Source organism: Phyllobates terribilis, unplaced genomic scaffold, assembly GCF_046119375.1.
Source record: "Phyllobates terribilis strain yellow unplaced genomic scaffold, ASM4611937v1 Scaffold_12__6_contigs__length_324123572, whole genome shotgun sequence".
Lineage (NCBI taxonomy): Eukaryota > Metazoa > Chordata > Amphibia > Anura > Dendrobatidae > Phyllobates > Phyllobates terribilis.
In genome coordinates this window covers 19,757,489-19,775,054 of record NW_027362772.1, presented here as the reverse complement: position 1 = coordinate 19,775,054, position 17,566 = coordinate 19,757,489, and the positions used below count along the sequence as shown (strand labels likewise).

At 45.0% G+C, this 17,566-nt stretch overlaps 1 protein-coding gene across 2 annotated transcripts in view; it reads left to right on the top strand.

Annotated features, from left to right (window-relative positions):
• Window positions 1-8,738, top strand: part of LOC141171943 (FXYD domain-containing ion transport regulator 3-like) — a 29,676-nt gene extending 20,938 nt beyond the window's left edge. For both annotated transcript variants that reach the window (XM_073655656.1, XM_073655655.1), the window contains exons 2-8: window positions 4,198-4,259; window positions 4,648-4,689; window positions 5,068-5,088; window positions 5,179-5,253; window positions 6,230-6,263; window positions 6,652-6,692; window positions 8,330-8,738. In XM_073655656.1, the coding sequence (XP_073511757.1) occupies window positions 4,220-4,259; window positions 4,648-4,689; window positions 5,068-5,088; window positions 5,179-5,253; window positions 6,230-6,263; window positions 6,652-6,692; window positions 8,330-8,349 (273 nt within the window). In that variant the 5' untranslated portion in view covers window positions 4,198-4,219 and the 3' untranslated portion in view covers window positions 8,350-8,738. The remainder of the gene's footprint in view (window positions 1-4,197; window positions 4,260-4,647; window positions 4,690-5,067; window positions 5,089-5,178; window positions 5,254-6,229; window positions 6,264-6,651; window positions 6,693-8,329) is intronic.
• Window positions 8,739-17,566: the final 8,828 nt, after the last annotated feature.

The following is a 17,566-nucleotide window of genomic DNA, read 5'->3' as shown; positions in this document are numbered from 1 at the left end:
TCATTGTACAGGAGGAGGAGGAGGTGAGCTGTGACATCACCTATTGTTAAAGAGCCTACATTTTTTTTTTTTTTTGCACTGGAAGAATTGCGAGGTAGCTACATATTTTCGGATGATGGCGTCACTATAAAGGACACTCATTACGGGAACACCTTAAATTGCCAAAAAGCAGTTTTTAAAACTTCGGAGGCACGTTAATATTTCCTCTGCTGCGATACTTTATTAACCCCTGTTGCCTCACACCAATTAACTTGGAGGCTCCGGCCATAACCAGTCGGCACCGGCCCAGATAAATGGTAACAATGTTGCAATAGATAGAAGTTTGCACAAGGCGAGACCAAAGCAGGAGCCGGACTCGTTACATCTCCAGTAATCCAGTGTAATCCCAATATCAGAAACCAGGATTATAGAGAAGATTAGGACTCCCTACGGGCACTAGGGCAATACTTGCTGGGAGTAGTAGTTACAGGGGCCCCATATCTGTTTTTGCCGGCAGGTTCAGGAATTTGTCACTTGTCATTCGGGTTCTCCGGAAACCCAATAGGGGCTATTAGTTCTGTTCTTGGAAGTTCAGTTCTTATTCTTCCATTTGGCCGGCGGCCATGATTCCCCTCCCCCGATGGCCCTTCCGCTTTTCCGCCTTGTATACTAATCTCGTAATTCTATACAGAACGTCTTCTCTTTCGTTCTTCTTTGTCCGGTTTCCTTTATTATTCTTCTTCCTTCGTGCATTTTTTATTTCTTCCCAGTGTTACCCCGGCAATCCCATGTCCCGCTTTGGCCGAGTCCGTTACTATATAGAGAATCCTGAATTTTGGCCCCCTGGACAGCAGATCATGTAATAACTAAGAGGTTTTTTTGAAACGGCGCCATCTTTGTCTACAGGTCGTGTCTGGTATTGCAGCTCATCTTTATCCCATTTATGTAAATAAAGAAATGATCTACACCACCAGAGATGACTTGAATTTATAGGGTCAGAAAAAACGTAACTATTTCCAAAAACAGCTCCCACCCTTGTCCACAGGTTGTGTCTGGTACTGCAGGCTGTCCCTATTTCTTTCCATATATCGTTCCCCACTGCAGAGATTAGGCGATCGCTGGCTTTCTTGTGATTAGTCACGGTCACACGACAACCTTACTATGGCACTACAGCTATTGCTCTCTGGATGGCTGCCACTGACTTATCCCTTTCTAGAAGATAACCCTGCACACAATATTCTGGATGAGTCAGTATCTGTCTGAACTGCGTCTAACCCCTCGATAGTATCGCCTCGGCTCTGCTTCAGCAGTTGGTTGCACATGTTTCATTCAGCTGGGTCACATCTTGACTGTCGGCCAAAACTTTGCAAAAATTGAATAAAATGCCCGCCGTGTCAGGCAAGAGGCGATGTGTGGGTGCACGCGGGTGCTGTGATTTTACTTGTGTCTCATTTTCTTCCTACCCCATTTCCGACAAGGGATTGTCCAGGATTAGGAAATGGCGCCACCCCTGTTTGCAGGTTCTGTCTGGTATTGCAGCTCATTGAAATGATTGCCATTTAGCTGCAATATCAGGTACAACCTGGTGATAGGTGGGGGCGCTGTTTCTGGAAGGAGGCAAACATATATATTTTTTTTTTTTGCAATTCCAGGCAACCCTACACCAACAATAGCTCGTCCAGCCAGGGTTGATGAATATCGCCCAAGTGCGTAGTTGTTACATCTAGGGGATCCATCTATAGAAAGTTAAGGAAACTTCATCCATTATCCACAGAGGAGCCAGTAATGGCTGAAGAGCTCTGACAACTTCACTTGTTTCCTTTCACAGAATGTTGGGTTGCCCGAGTTCTCGAAACTCCCGATCGGCCGCTGATGCCGTGTTATGAGAAGGAGAACCTTTTCGGATCGATCCGTCCATTGAGCTCTATCTGCATTGCACTTTGGTTTTTCACTGAATTCAGTTTTGAAAAGCAAAACAAACTGGTTCTGTAACAGGTCAGGAGGGGCGAGAACCGGCAGAGGAGAGAGGGATTTGTGGATTTTTCTTCCCCCTTTGATCACTGCAGATATTTGGCCACAGTCCAGAACAAGTTGTCTTTCAAGTGATATTCATCTGCGTCTTCTAAAACTTCTTAGGGTAGGTTCCCACGATCAGTGTGTGTTCAGGCTTTCACGCAGCTGAATTTCGGCATGAATCCCGCACCTCAGCTCACTCGCGTTTTTCCTTGCAGTTTTGATGCTTTTTTTTTTGTCTTTCTTTGGTGTGTTATTAGATGTGTGATATAATTAGTGCTGTTCGGGTGTGGTTTACTGTACATGGATTAAATAAGTAAATGGAAAAAAATGACACGGTGCACCAAATTTTTTTTTGTAACCAGCTAAGGTAAAGCAGACAGCTTTAGGATTGCAAGATTCATAGTTATTGGGCCCTTCCCAGCCTAAAAAATACCAGCCCACAGCCACCCCAAAAGTTGAGCATCACATGAGATTCACCAATTCTGGCGCTTTGCCCGGCTCTTCCTGATTGCCACTGTACCCGGACAATCAGTGTAATGGTATATGGGGTTGATGACAGCTGTCTGCTTTACTTTGGTTAGTTATCAAAAATAGGGGGGACCCCACGTTGTTTATTAGGTTAAACCATGCTAAAAACTCCTGCGAAAATACACTGCGTCCACAACGCTAATGTTACTGATCGTGGGCTCGCAGCTTCAGTTTCAGTGCTGAATCAGTTCCCCTGACACCCCCCACCCTCCATGCTGGTTTTAGTCTGGAGACCTTCTTTAGGGGAACCATAACATTGATGTCATTGGAAGCGTCTCAACTAAAACCAAAAGGGCCAAAACAAGAAGTGACCTATAAAGAATGGTCACCCATTCCTTGTAGACTGAGCCTCTTGGGCAGGGTCCTCGCTCCTCCTCTACCAGTCGCCATCACGTTTTGTTAAAGATCATTGTAATTGTTTTTGTATGTATATCCCTGTCACATGTAAAGCACCATGGAATAAATGTTGCAATAATAATAATGGTCAACCTGTCAATCACATTGCTACCTGCCTCCCTCCCCAACCATTCCTGTTTGGTGGGTGGGAGATTGTAATGTTAATACTCGGGTAACAAAGCCGCATCACACATGATGGGATTAGATGCAGTGGCAGATGGTATCGCAAGTGATGAGATTAGATATGGAAGCTCAGCAGATGGCATTGTACATGATGATGGGATTAGATGCAGTGGCTCAGCACATGGTATCGCACATGATGGGATTAGATGCAGTGGCTCAGCACATGATATCGCACATGATGGGATTAGATGCAGTGGCTCAGCACATGGTATCGCACATGATGGGATTAGATGCAGTGGCTCAGCACATGGTATCGCACATGATGGGATTAGATGCAGTGGCTCAGCACATGGTATCGCACATGATGGGATTAGATGCAGTGGCTCAGCACATGGTATCGCACATGATGGGATTAGATGCAGTGGCTCAGCACATGATATCGCACATGATGGGATTAGATGCAGTGGCTCAGCACATGGTATCGCACATGATGGGATTAGATGCAGTGGCTCAGCACATGGTATCGCACATGATGGGATTAGATGCAGTGGCTCAGCACATGGTATCGCACATGATGGGATTAGATGCAGTGGCTCAGCACATGGTATCGCACATGATGGGATTAGATGCAGTGGCTCAGCACATGGTATCGCACATGATGGGATTAGATGCAGTGGCTCAGCACATGGTATCGCACATGATGGGATTAGATGCAGTGGCTCAGCACATGGTATCGCACATGATGGGATTAGATGCAGTGGCTCAGCACATGATATCGCACATGATGGGATTAGATGCAGTGGCTCAGCACATGGTATCGCACATGATGGGATTAGATGCAGTGGCTCAGCACATGGTATCGCACATGATGGGATTAGATGCAGTGGCTCAGCACATGGTATCGCACATGATGGGATTAGATGCAGTGGCTCAGCACATGGTATCGCACATGATGGGATTAGATGCAGTGGCTCAGCACATGGTATCGCACATGATGGGATTAGATGCAGTGGCTCAGCACATGGTATCGCACATGATGGGATTAGATGCAGTGATGTGGTGATTTTGGATCGGACCCCATAGATCTCATTGGATGTTTTACGTCCCTCCATATTACAAGGTGCGCATGTTCACCCTCCGCTTTGCTCCCGGCAGGGTGGAATCGTCTGACCTGAAGATGCAGGACGTCTGTGTCGCTTTGTTTCTGATGTTGGCCTGTAAGTATGAAACTGATGAGAAGCGATAGCGGAGCATTGATCACCCGGCTCCAGAAATTTGAGCGCCAAACGTCTCTTATAATTCAGGACCAGAATGAAAAAAAAACCTTTTTGTTAAAGTTTTACTTCCTTCCCGATGTGCCAGGAGCCCAAATATCCATGTGACCACCCTCGAATCCGGCCGCACCCCGACAGTCATTGGTGCAGTATTTGAAGAAGCCAAATACAAAAAAAAACACTTTTTTGTGACATTTACTCCAAAAACTCAGATTTCACTTCAGCTTGTAGCGCAGCCATAAAGCCGCAGGTGGTCTGATCCAGTTTTACCAGATTCCGAGTGATCTGATTCACATTGTGTTTATCTGATCTGTCCCTCCTTCTGTTTCAGCTGCGCCTCTTCTCCGCGCGACGTCAGGTGCAGAACCCCCAGGTCAGTGTCTCCGAAGTGCAAGTACATGAAGTCCTCCAAAAAAAAGAGGTCACATTCTAAACATTCCGAGACTTTACGTCAACTCAAAATTTTTAACTTTTTTTATATTATTAAATAAAATAATGTAAACAAAAGTTTGTTGCAGATTCAGGAAGGGGTCAAATATTTACCACAACCCAAAGTTTTAACTATTGGCACCTTGGATTGGACTGACAACCTGTGGATCCTCCAAGGATCCCAATACTAAAATTAATGGGTTCTTTTGGCCGCTGAACTGTAATGTGCTGGATTAGGGGTAGATCATATAAAATAATATTTCTCATGGAGCTTCTTTTTGTAATTTAATTTTTTCATTTATGTATTTTTTTCTGTTTTTAGAGAGAAATCCATTTGAATACGGTAAGCTTTTATTCACTCCCGTTCCAGGAACCCAGAGCTGCTAATTGCTTATTAATCGGCTGTCGATTAATCCTTGTGTTTTTCACTTAGATTACAAGTCTCTGCAGATCGCCGGACTCATTATGGCCGGAGTGCTGTGCGCTATGGGAATCATCATTTTAATAAGTGAGTCGTGCAACATTAACTATAATTATGGTATTTGATATCTTTATTAGCTTGATAAAACATTAAAGAAGGCGTTCAGGCATAGGAAAATATGGCTGCTTTCTACACAAACCACCCCCGAAACGCCAATGTCTGCAGCCACCACTAAGGGGAGCTCCCTGTATACAGGGATACATAAGATTCTGTATGCAGCCACCACTAGGGGGAGCTCCCTGTATACAGAGATACATGATAAGATTCTGTCTGCAGCCACCACTAGGGGGAGCTCCCTGTATACAGGGATACATAAGATTCTGTCTGCGGCCACCACTAGGGGGAGCTCCCTGTATACAGGGATACATAAGATTCTGTCTGCAGCCACCACTAGGGGGAGCTCCCTGTATACAGGGATACATAAGATTCTGTCTGCGGCCACCACTAGGGGGAGCTCCCTGTATACAGGGATACATAAGATTCTGTCTGCAGCCACCACTAGGGGGAGCTCCCTGTATAAAGAGATAAATGGTAACATTGTGTCTGCGGTCACCACTAGGGGGAGCTCACTGTATACAGGTCGTACATTGATCTGAATTCTAAATCTGTGTGCAGTGAGCTCCCCCTAGTGGCTGCAGGCACAGTTTCTCATTCTGTAACTATGTCTATACACAGGATTTTGAGCTCTGTAGCAATCTCTTCTGCTTTAGGATTTATGTACCGGATGTAGCTGAGCCTTTGATATTTCTTGTACTGATTACTAAGCTTTTTTGCTGGGTTGTCTTGTCCGGCGGGGGTTCGTCCGGTTGGTCTCTGACTGTTACATTGTAAACCCTGAGGCCTCCGATCACCATTGGGGACCTGTTATGAGTGTAAACATTTCCCTCTGCACCTGCGCTGCTCAGCGGCCTCCTCACATGTTCCGAATTGTTGTCACTTTCTTAAGTTTTAGATTTTCTGAACTGATTTCTGATAATCTGACTTTGAATCTTTTCTTCTTTAGGTGGAAAATGCAGATGTAAATTCAGCAAGAAGGAGTAAGTTTCTGCGCTGTTCAATGATGGTGGGGTTGGTCTATAGTTTGGGGCCAAGTGTTGGGACATGGAAACATTGTATTCAGACCTCCAGACCTGGCATGGTGTTACGCCCAGCTGAGAAGGGAACCCACGCCCGAGCCACGTCCACTGCTGTGGTGCCAATGGATGTTACGTAGACTTGGCCATCAGCAAACCTTGACCTAGATCTTCATGAGCCCAACGTGAGATGCAGGGTCTCCACATGCATAGACTTGGCAATAGATGCAAATGAGGCTGATTTTTTTTTGGGGGGGGGGGAGATCTTCCTGTAGACCCTCCTCTTTGGACATCTTGCCTTATGGTGGGTCACTCTTTATCCATTGATTGGTCACCTGTTTTCTTTTTGCAGACAAATTAGAAGATCCCAAGACCCGCAGCTTATTACTCCAGGTAATGTTCCATTTATGTGCCAGATAAGAGGATTTTGGCACTGAAAACTCCATAGACAATTAAATTTGATTTTTAGACCTGATGAGGCTGATGTACTTACTGTAAAAATCTATAGATGTGGATCCCCAAGTTTATTTTCCTGCTATTTTAAAGAAGAGCATTTTGTGTGTACAACCGTTAAATGCTCGTCTCAATATCTAGAATATGCAGCTATTCTGTCTTGGATTTTCATAGTAAATACAGCTGCTTCATTAGGTCTAAAATATCTATTTTAATGCATTTAAAGTTTGGTAATGAATCCTTTTAAAGATATTGGATGATGGCTCGCTGCTCTGTCTTCAAGTTTTAGCTTGATACATTGTATCATTCTTTGATACAGTTAAAAAAATAACACTTGCCAATCAGAGAGCAGCCAGCCACACATTAAGGGTCCATGAGTCACGTGTGGTTTGGGGACCCCTAATATAAGTGAATGTCTGCCCTTCAATTAAATAATGAATTTCAGAAGTATATCTTTCTTTTATAGGAGTTGTTCTGTTTTCCTTATACAGAGATCCAAATTCTGTGCAATGACATAAAGTTGCTAGTTATTGCAACTGTCGCAGTCACCACTAGAGGGAGCTAAGTGCATACAGTTTTATTATTGACTTCAATGTATAAACAGTATTCGGTAAGCTCCCCCTAGTGGTGACTGCAGACAGATGGATATTTTATGTAAATTTGTCTATAGGTGGGATTTCTAGGACCTCCCCATCAGGAGAAACGTAGCTCTAACCTCACAAGTGACAGATCAGAAGTTTTGGTTGACGTAAAGACAAGAGGGACAGGCTAATGGGTCAGGAGAGTAGAGTTCTCAGCAGAAATATGTGAACAGCCAAATCGGAGATGCGATTGACGTTTCAAGCCACGATTCAATAATTAAAGGGTTGTACAAGGAGTTTGGATTAGCTACCCATAGGTGGCACTAGAGGGACAGTTTTTGTTTTTTCTTTTCCTCCCCTGTACACATTTTTCCAAGGGGTTTTTTGCTAGGGAGAACCAGGATCTCCCAAAACATGCTTGAAAAATAAAATTGAAATTATATCTTGTTACTATAATTTTTATTTCTCAAATTCCCTTAGTCCAGGGTTAAAAAAAAAAAAAAAAAAAAAGTGCCACCCTTGCCTAAGATTTTTTTCTAGTACTGCAATGATTAATGCAGAGGTGCAATGCTACACACAACCTGTAGACAAAGGGGGCACTATTTTTAGAAGGACAACTTCTAAGTAACTTTATAACTCATGGGTGACCTTAAAAAATGTCCAGTGTCTAAAAATGTAATTGTATTAGTCATTATGGGCAACATGGTAAAACCAAGTGTGAGTACATGGGGGGGGGGGGGGCTAATACTTTTGCCATTTGAAGCTATTGAATTGACTTGCGGATAAATGTAAAGTTCTGCAGAAATCTGTGGGGACAAACTAGGAGAGTCACTTGTAGAGGAGGATCTGGTTGTACTTGTAGATCAGTGTGGATCCATGCCTCTATTCTGGGCTGGGGCTTCTGTGTGATATATGACCGATCTCTCCCCATTTATTACGCTTTGTATTGACACTTTATGCTTTTGATATCTGATCGTTGTCACATCTGTATTTCAGGGAGCGCCAGTCGTTGTTGAACCCCCCCCCCCCCCAAATGTCCAAACTGAGGAGGATTCCTAATTTTTTTTATTTTAATCTTCTTCCAAGCCGTAATATACTGACTGCCTCTCTCGTCGCCTTTCACCTCTTTTTTGTTACATAAACCGTTTTTCTTTAATGTTTTTGGCTGCTAATCCAATAAAAATGTTTTGTTTTCTCACAGTTTGAGGCTTTCTGTTCATGTAGTCATAGAGGTGGGGGGTTATTAATAATTGGAGAAGACTAAATGCTTCAAAATCTGAGAAAATAACCAGCAAAAGCAGAAATAAAAATGCTAAATAAAAAAATATTTCCTGAATTTGATATTTTAGAAAAATGTATTTTAAATAAGAAAAATGTTAATAAAACTGAAAACTCTTTATTTGTATCTTGTTTGGTTTTAATTTTCTTTTTTTTTTTTTTTTCTTGTGTTACTCTTCACAATATACTTTTTTTTTTTTTTCTTTGCACCTTTTTCAGAGCAAGAGACTCGCCTGTTTCAAAAAAATTATTAAATTATTCACAAAATTTTCTCAAATATTTCAGGCTTACATGAAATTGCTCCAGTGGGTGGGATTGGGATTGTGAGTGGGCTAAATTTGCTACAAAATTGTACTATTTTTTTTAAGTTGGTGACTGCACTGCAAGTTGGTTTTTTTTTTTTTTGTTTGTTTTTTTTTACGCTCTTTTTGTAATTTTTTTTTTTTTGGATGCTGGTGCTTGTCACGACTTGTTTTTAGCATGGCAGATATTTTAATGGATAATATTTTGAGGTATATACCAAATATATTTTTCAATGGGTTAATTTTATTTTTTTGAACATTTAAACTAAATCAATAGTGCATGCTCCATATTAATATAAAAATGGTTTAATAAAATATATATATTTAGTACAGACCAAAAGTTTGGACACACCTTCTCATTTAAAGATTTTTCTGTATTTTCTTGACAATAAAAATTGTACATTCACACTGAAGGCATCAAAACTGTGAATTAACACATGTGGAATTATATACTTAACAAAAAAGTGTGAAACAACTGAAAATATGTCTTATATTCTAGGGTCTTCAGAGTAGCCACCTTTTGCTTTGATGACTGCTTTGCACACTCTTGGCATTCTCTTGATGAGCTTCAAGAGGTAGTCACCGGAAATGGTCTTCCAACAATCTGGAAGGAGTTCCCAGAGATGCTTAGCACTTGTTGGCCCTTTTGCCTTCACTCTGCGGTCCAGCTCACCCCAAACCATCTCGATTGGGTTCAGGTCTGGTGACTGTGGAGGCCAGGTCATCTGGCGTAGCACCCCATCACTCTCCTGCTTGGTCAAATAGCCCTTACACAGCCTGGAGGTGTGTTTGGGGTCATTGTCCTGTTGAAAAATAAATGATGGTCCAACTAAACGCAAACCGGATGGAATAGCATGCCGCTGCAAGATGCTGTGGTAGCCATGCTGGTTCAGTATGCCTTCAATTTTGAATAAATCCCCAACATTGTCACCAGCAAAGCACCTCCACACCATCACACCTCCTCCTCCATGCTTCACGGTGGGAACCAGGCATGTAGAGTCCATCCGTTCACCTTTTCTGCGTCGCACAAAGACACGGTGGTTGGAACCAAAGATCTCAAATTTGGACTCCTCAGACCAAAGCACAGATTTCCACTGGTCTAATGTCCATTCCTTGTGTTCTTTAGCCCAAAGAAGGTCTCTTCTGCTTGTTGCCTGTCCTTAGCAGTGGTTTCCTAGCAGCTATTTTACCATGAAGGCCTGCTGCACAAAGTCTCCTCTTAACAGTTGTTGAAGAGATGTGTCTGCTGCTAGAACTCTGTGTGGCATTGACCTGGTCTCTAATCTGAGCTGCTGTTAACCTGCCATTTCTGAGGCTGGTGACTCGGATAAACTTATCCTCAGAAGCAGAGGTGACTCTTGGTCTTCCTTTCCTGGGGCGGTCTTCATGTGAGCCAGTTTCTTTGTAGCGCTTGATGGTTTTTGAGAACTGCACTTGGGGACACTTTCAAAGTTTTCCCAATTTTTCAGACTGACTGACCTTCATTTCTTAAAGTAATGATGGCCACTCGTTTTTCTTTCTTAGCTGCTTTTTTCTTGCCATAATACAAATTCTAACAGTCTATTCAGTAGGACTATCAGCTGTGTATCCACCTGACTTCTGCACAACACAACTGATGGTCCCAACCCCATTTATAAGGCAAGAAATCCCACTTATTAAACCTGACAGGGCACACCTGTGAAGTGAAAACCATTTCCGGTGACTACCTCTTGAAGCTCATCAAGAGAATGCCAAGAGTGTGCAAAGCAGTCATCAAAGCAAAAGGTGGCTACTTTGAAGAACCTAGAATATAAGACATATTTTCGGTTGTTTCACACTTTTTTGTTAAGTATATAATTCCACATGTGTTAATTCATAGTTTTGATGCCTTCAGTGTGAATGTACAATTTTCATAGTCATGAAAATACAGAAAAATCTTTAAATGAGAAGGTGTGTCCAAACTTTTGGTGTGTACTGTACATAAACACACATAAAATCTATCTAAAAGAGAAACACGCAACGTTTTCAGTTTCGAGCCCTTCCCTTCAGGTTGTCCACAAAAATAATAGTGGAAATGTCAGCAAATATCTGAGAAAAAGACGCGTTGTTCGACTCATGTTTAGAAAACTTCCTGATAGTGGAGAAAACAAGTGAGGGTGATCAACGAGAGGAACGGGCAGCCATGAGGTTGTGAGTTCTCCTTCAATGGAAGTCTTCAAATAGAGGCTGGACAGACAGGTTTAATGGATCCTGAATTGAGCAAGGGGGTGGACACCATGACCCTGAAGGTCCCTTCCAACTCTAACATTTTATGATTCTAAGATCAGACTGCAGTCAGGCGGTAGTCCATGTGACCAGCGTCCAAGCTTTCCTCGAATGACTGGTAAATGCAAAGAAATCAAGAATGATTCCGAATCAGAGTCAAGTATTTCTGAGGATTCTGCTAGATTCATGCAAACAAAGGTCTTCTCTCCCAGAGGAGAAGATAGACAAGATAATGAAGATGGTTTCCAGTCTGATCGACAATCCGATGGTATCGCTGAGGGCCATGTCCATCCAGGGGCGTCGTGCATTCCAGCAGTGCCATGGGCACACGAGCACATTTCAGAACGTTCTGGAGGCAGAAAAAAAGATACAAGGGACACCAAGACAGTAGAACACGTGTCAAAAGCAACTCGAGAGACCCTAATTTGGTGGCTCTTTTGGGAGAATCTGTTACAGGGAGTTCCCTGGGAGATTCCGAATCCATCGGACATCACCATGGATACAAGTCCCTTGTTGTTTGAGGGGCTCATGTGGAAAACCAAGCGCTTCAGGGACAGTGGTCACTGACTCTGAGACTAGCTTCCTGAAATCTGAAGGAACTGACCGCAGTCAGGTTGGCTCTGGTAGAAGCATTACCTGGCCTAAACGAAATGTAAAGACCCTTTCCGACTCCAGGACAGCAGTGTTTTATATAAACAAGGGGGCACAAGGTCCAGGTCACAGATGGCTGAAGCAGGGAAACTCATGGTGGTGGCAGAAGAGAATCTCCTGTCTCTATCAGCAGATTATCTGAAAGGAAAAGACCACATCAAAGCGGGCTAACCAAGCTGCCACCAGCCACATCAGGATGAGTGGTCGCTAAACCAGTCAATATTTCAGTAGATAGTAGCACTATGGGATCAGCCTCAGATCTTTTTGCATCCAAGAACAACAGGAAGGTGCCGTATTTTTTTTTCCCTAGATCCGATGGAATCCACAATTTGCTCCACAAATTGGTCTCGGAGTTAGCATATGCCTTTCCACCAATCTCCCTGATCCCGTTAGTTCTAAGGAAGATTCGGTCAGACCCTTTTGGCCCAAAGGGACATGGTTCACTTAAATAAGGCTAATGGCAGTGGAGAATCCATGGGTTCTCCCAGAAATTCTGGACCTACTGTCCCAGTTGTTTCCACCTGACGGCATGGCAATTGAGCGACCGCTCCTGGAGTTAAAGGGGTTTTCCCAAAATCTAGTTTCTACCCTTATGGGGGAGGTAACAACTAAATCTTATGGAAGGGTGTGGAAGAGTGATATAACAATCCCAGAAACCAATCAGCTCTGACTTCTCTTTCCTCCTATACAAATGTAATTGACATCCGGAGAAATGTGATCTGCTGCTCTCTAACTTCCTCAAGATGTATTGTATGTGATACGTCTGAAGACTGGAAAGTGAAGACGGCTCTGATCAGCTGCAGGGGTAGCATGACATAATATTGTACCGCAATACCTGAGCGAGCCAGTGCTGACACTGCCAGCACCGAAGGAGCATGTAGGCATTATTATTTTACAAAGCGGCAACAGAGATTCAGAAGATGTTGTCCGAGTAGTGAACAACCCCTTTAAGGTACAGATATCAGCCTTGGTGTCCTGTTTGATAAAAATTGCTGACCACCCATAGATAGTGAGGTTTGTACGGATGGTGGGAAGGTCTAGGCCGGTGGCTCTGTCTCAGGTTCCACGATGGGACCTTAATCTAGTCTTAGACGCCCTAACTAGATCCCCATTGAGCCTTTAGCCTAAAATTCTGACCCATAAAATGATCCTACTGGTGGCCCTCACCTCGGCTACAAGGATTGGAGAATTACAAGCTCTAGAAGTCCACCGTTTACCAATATTCTCTGATAGAGTAGTAATTAGACCGGACCCGGCTTTTCTGCCTAATCATCTTTCATAGGTCTCAAGATATCATCTTACCTTCTTTTTGTAACAACCCCAGAAATGAGAAGAGGGCTAGATTCCATTCCCAAGACGTCAGAAGGTGTTTAATACAATACTTAGAAAACACATCTGAGTGTCATAAAATTACCTATTTGTTCTTTTTCAGGGTCCAAACAAAGGCCAGGCGGCGTCTAAAGGGACCCTTGGTAGATGGGTTGGATCGGCGATTTCTCTAGCCTACTATTCAAGCGGACATCCCGTTCCTGAAAATTTTGAAAGCTCACTCTACTAGAGTGGTATCTGCCTCATGGCCAAAAAGGGCCAATGCTTGTCTTGAATAAATTTGTACAGCAGCGACTTGGTCTTCATCATCCACGTTTTTTAAGCACTGCGGGTTGGATTCTGATCTTTCCGTTGGGAGAAAGGTTCTTCAAGCGGTGGTCCCTCCCTAAGGATTTCTTTGTCGTCTCTCGTATGGTTCTGTCATGGGGATGGGAAAAATGATAATTACTTACTGGTAATTTGATTTTCCGGAAGCCATGACAGCACCCTTATTTATTTCCTCCCTTCTATGGGGTTATTTGGGTTTAGAAGGACACATCCAGTATTATATTATAAATACACATGACGTGCCCCCTGGGCCATGGGGTACCCGGAGCCAGGCCTGTAGATGCTGGGGGTTGTAGTCACTGTGGCGGTGACCCGGTCCGTGACCCAGGGTGGTCAAACCAGGGTAGTTTATGTATATCCGTTATGTATAGTCCGACTACGCCACCTGTGGAATGCGGTTATTGGAAACCGCCGCTGTGGAGCAGTCCGCTGAAGCTGGTGGTATGTGCAGCAAGGTGATGTAACTCTCCACAGGAAGAGTGTAGCTTCAGGGCAGCGCGTATGGATGATGTTGGTGGTAGTGCAAGGTATCAGTAATGACAACACGGAGTCTTTGCAGTGCAGTCCCAGGGTCTTTACTGTTGGCAATTATATGGGCCCCAACGGGAGTACCGGCTAGTGATGAGGGCCTGATCAGTCTGGGAACAATCCTAGAGTCATCCTGGCCAGGTGAAGTTGTAGGCCTGCCGTTCTGGCTATACTCTTTGGCTATCCTGCTTATAGTCGTGTTGTAGCCCACGTCCCTGAGTGTAACGTGCTGCGCTCACCCGTATGGCTGGCAACTCGGACCTTGTGTATTCCTCGCTCCTCTGTGGCGGTACGGGTCCTTTCGTGTGGCTGAGCCTCCGGGCTTCTGATGGGCCAGGAGACCTGCAATCCCCTGCCCTGCGGTATCTGCTGCTGGGTATGTAATCCCCACAGCCTCGGACTCCGGTGTCCGGTCCTCTGTGGATACTAACCAGGACGAGCTATCTCCAGCTCCAGTCCCTGGCTCTTTACTCTTTAGTGTCCTACTTGACTCCATACACTAGACTTAGACTCAGACTAACCCCGCCTCCAGATCCAGTTATAAAGGGCAGGATCCTCCCCTTTCTGGTCTGGGGCAGGAGGTGTTGCAGGTAATGTGTTCCTGACCAGGAAGCTCCTGTTTTGCTCCCAGACATGGTATTACTACCACTGTGGCAACCCGACCCTCCGGGAAGCCACATTTCCCCCTAGTAAATTTCAGTACTCCGGGACTGAGCATATTTTTCAAAAATATAACAGATAACAATAGCAATAACAATACATGAGCATATTTACAGGCATTACAGTCCTTTTTAGTTCACGGGATAAACAGGTTAAATGCACTCATATAAAACCTTTAAATACATTTATACTTTAAATTTCTGCATTTTAAATTCTCCAACGGGCAGGTGGCTGACCTCTTGTACTTCTGGTGGATCTACGGAGTACACTTTCTGTCAGTGCTCTACCGTGGACCCCCGTTGGTCTGGGGGTGATAAGGCATTGTCCTGATCTTCTTGCAGCCGTACAGGTTGCAGAATTCCTGGAATACTTCTGCTTCGAAGGTTGGACCTTGGTCAGTAAGCACACGTTCTGGTTAACCATGCGGGCGGCAGAAGTGCTGTTGGAAAGCTCTGGCTGCTGTATGAGCCGTTTGGTCCTTGACTGGCACTACTACCAGGAACCGGGAGTAGTGGTCTACGATGGTGAGAGCGTAGACATAGCCTGACCTGCTCGGGGATAGCTTCACATGGTCCAGGGCTACCAGTTCGAGCGGCTGCTTGGTGATGATGGGCTGCAGGGGAGCCCTCTGGCTATCACGGTCTTTTCTTCTCAGTTTGCATGGTCCGCATTCTCGACACCACCTCTCGACTGCTTTCCTCATGCCAACCCAATAGAACCGTTCACGTAGCAGGACTTCCAGCTTCTTCCATCCAAAATGTCCCGCTCTATGGTGGTACGCTTCCAGGACCATAGACGCATCTCGCCTCGGGACTACCACCTGCCAGACCAGTTCATGTGTCTGGGAGTCTCAAAATTCTTATGTCCTAGACAGCACTCCATCAACCGCTGGAAGGTTCCTGGGGCGTTGCAGAACCCGAATGGCATGCAGTTGAACTCACTGAGGCCCATCGGGGTGGTGAATGCGGTCTTTTTCTTATCCGTCTCTGCTACAGGAACCTGCCAATACCCACTAGTAAGATCCAAAGTAGAGATATAATTAGCAGATTTTAACGCAGCTAGTGACTCCTCTATCCTGGGTAGCGGGTATGCATCTTTATGTGTTATGCGGTTAATTTGCCTGTAGTCTACACACATTCTCATTGTGCCATCCTTTTTCTTTACAATAACTAATGGAGCTGCCCAGGGGCTACAACTATCTCTTATTACCCCAGCCTCCTTCATCTCTCGCAACATCATTTGGCATTTTGGTAGTGTGCTGGCGGTACAGGCCGGTACCTTTCTTTAATGGGTGGATGGTCTCCCGTGGGGATATGGTGTTGAACCCCCTTTACCTGCCCGAAGTCGAGCGGGTGTTTACTGAAGACCCTTTCATACTCTTGGACCACCCGGTATACTCCTTGTTTTTGGTGTTGAGGGGTGGAGTCAGTGCCCACATGCAGCTTCTGACACCAGTCCTCCATCTGTCCCTCGGAGCCATTACCCTCCGCCTGGTTGGATGGAGGTAAGGGTTCCACTGTTTTTATAGCATTTTGATTGACGGTAAATAGCTTGGCTAGGGTGGCATACCGGGGCAAATGGACTTCTTTTTCCCCAATGTTCAGGATGTGGACTGGCACTCTCCCATGGTGGACATCAACCACCCCCCTGGCTGTCAAAATGGTGGGCCTACTGTCAGAGTACACGGGCTCTACCAGGGCCTGGTAATCTCTACCCCGGAGACCGATTGCTGCCTGGCACCATATCAGCATTTCACTTCTTGGGGGCATGGCAATAGGGAATGGGTCACTCATCCTGACACTGCCAATTTCACCACCAGACAGTTCTACCTGTTGTCTTTTCATCAGGGCTCTGATCTCTCTCTGTAGAACCCGCTGCTGGCTGGAACTAGCGGTCTCCGCAACCTGCTGTAACAAGACAATTATTTCTGCAAGACAATTTTCAATGACATTAGTGCCTAAGGTTATCATGGGATGACTTTCTCGGCGATCAATGTCGACAATAATCAGTCCTTGTGCTGGCAGTTCGACTTTGCCAACCTTTATGGTCACCTTGTTGTACCCCACCTGAGGTACGGGTTGACCATTACTAGCATAAATACTCAAATGTTCATCTGGACGGCGGGTAATATCAGAGTCAGTCAAGTACCGTTTGAAAAGAATGTGGGGATGGTGGTCACCTGGGATCCAGTGTCCAGCAATGCGCTCATTGGAAAGCCGTCCAGCACGATAGGTAGGACTGGTCGTCCTCCCACATATTTGTCTCGCCAGCTTGATGGGCCTGGTGGTCTTACGCCTGGGGGTTGGCCCTCTGCCCCAGGTTTTGCTCGTTTAAATGACAGTACCTTGCATAATGTCCTGGCTGGTTGCAGCGGCGGCAGATGGGTTGTCCGTCCTGGTCGTAGCGGTCGCTGTTCCGCCCTCTGGATGGTGGAATCCTCTTCTGTCGGCGCCACGGGACATCCTCCAGACTGGAAGCCAGCTGGATCTTTCCTTTGGGATACACCTGCAAGGACTACTCAGTTTTGGTTAGCGCAGCTACACTTTTAGTTAACTCTTGGACCTGATGGTGCAGGTCTGTAGATGGGGCATTGTCCAGAGTCTGTGCATCAGCTCCTACAGGCTCCGGTGAAAAGGGTGCCACCTCCTGGTGGTAGGTGATAGCTGGGCGCCGATGAGCTTTAGCGCCACCTGGTGCTGGTTCTCGTAGCACCCGGATGGCCCTGTCCTTAAATTGAGCAAAGTCCAAGTCAGGGTTTTGCAGAGCCATTATGCGCAGCTGGGTTCGGTGGGCGCTGGACAGTAGACCTTCAATAAACTGCTCTGTTAACAGCCTGTTTTCATCACGCACACTGTCAGGGTCTACCTGTTTCATGGCCCTCAGCGCCTCCTGCAGGTTTAAATCATAGTCCCGT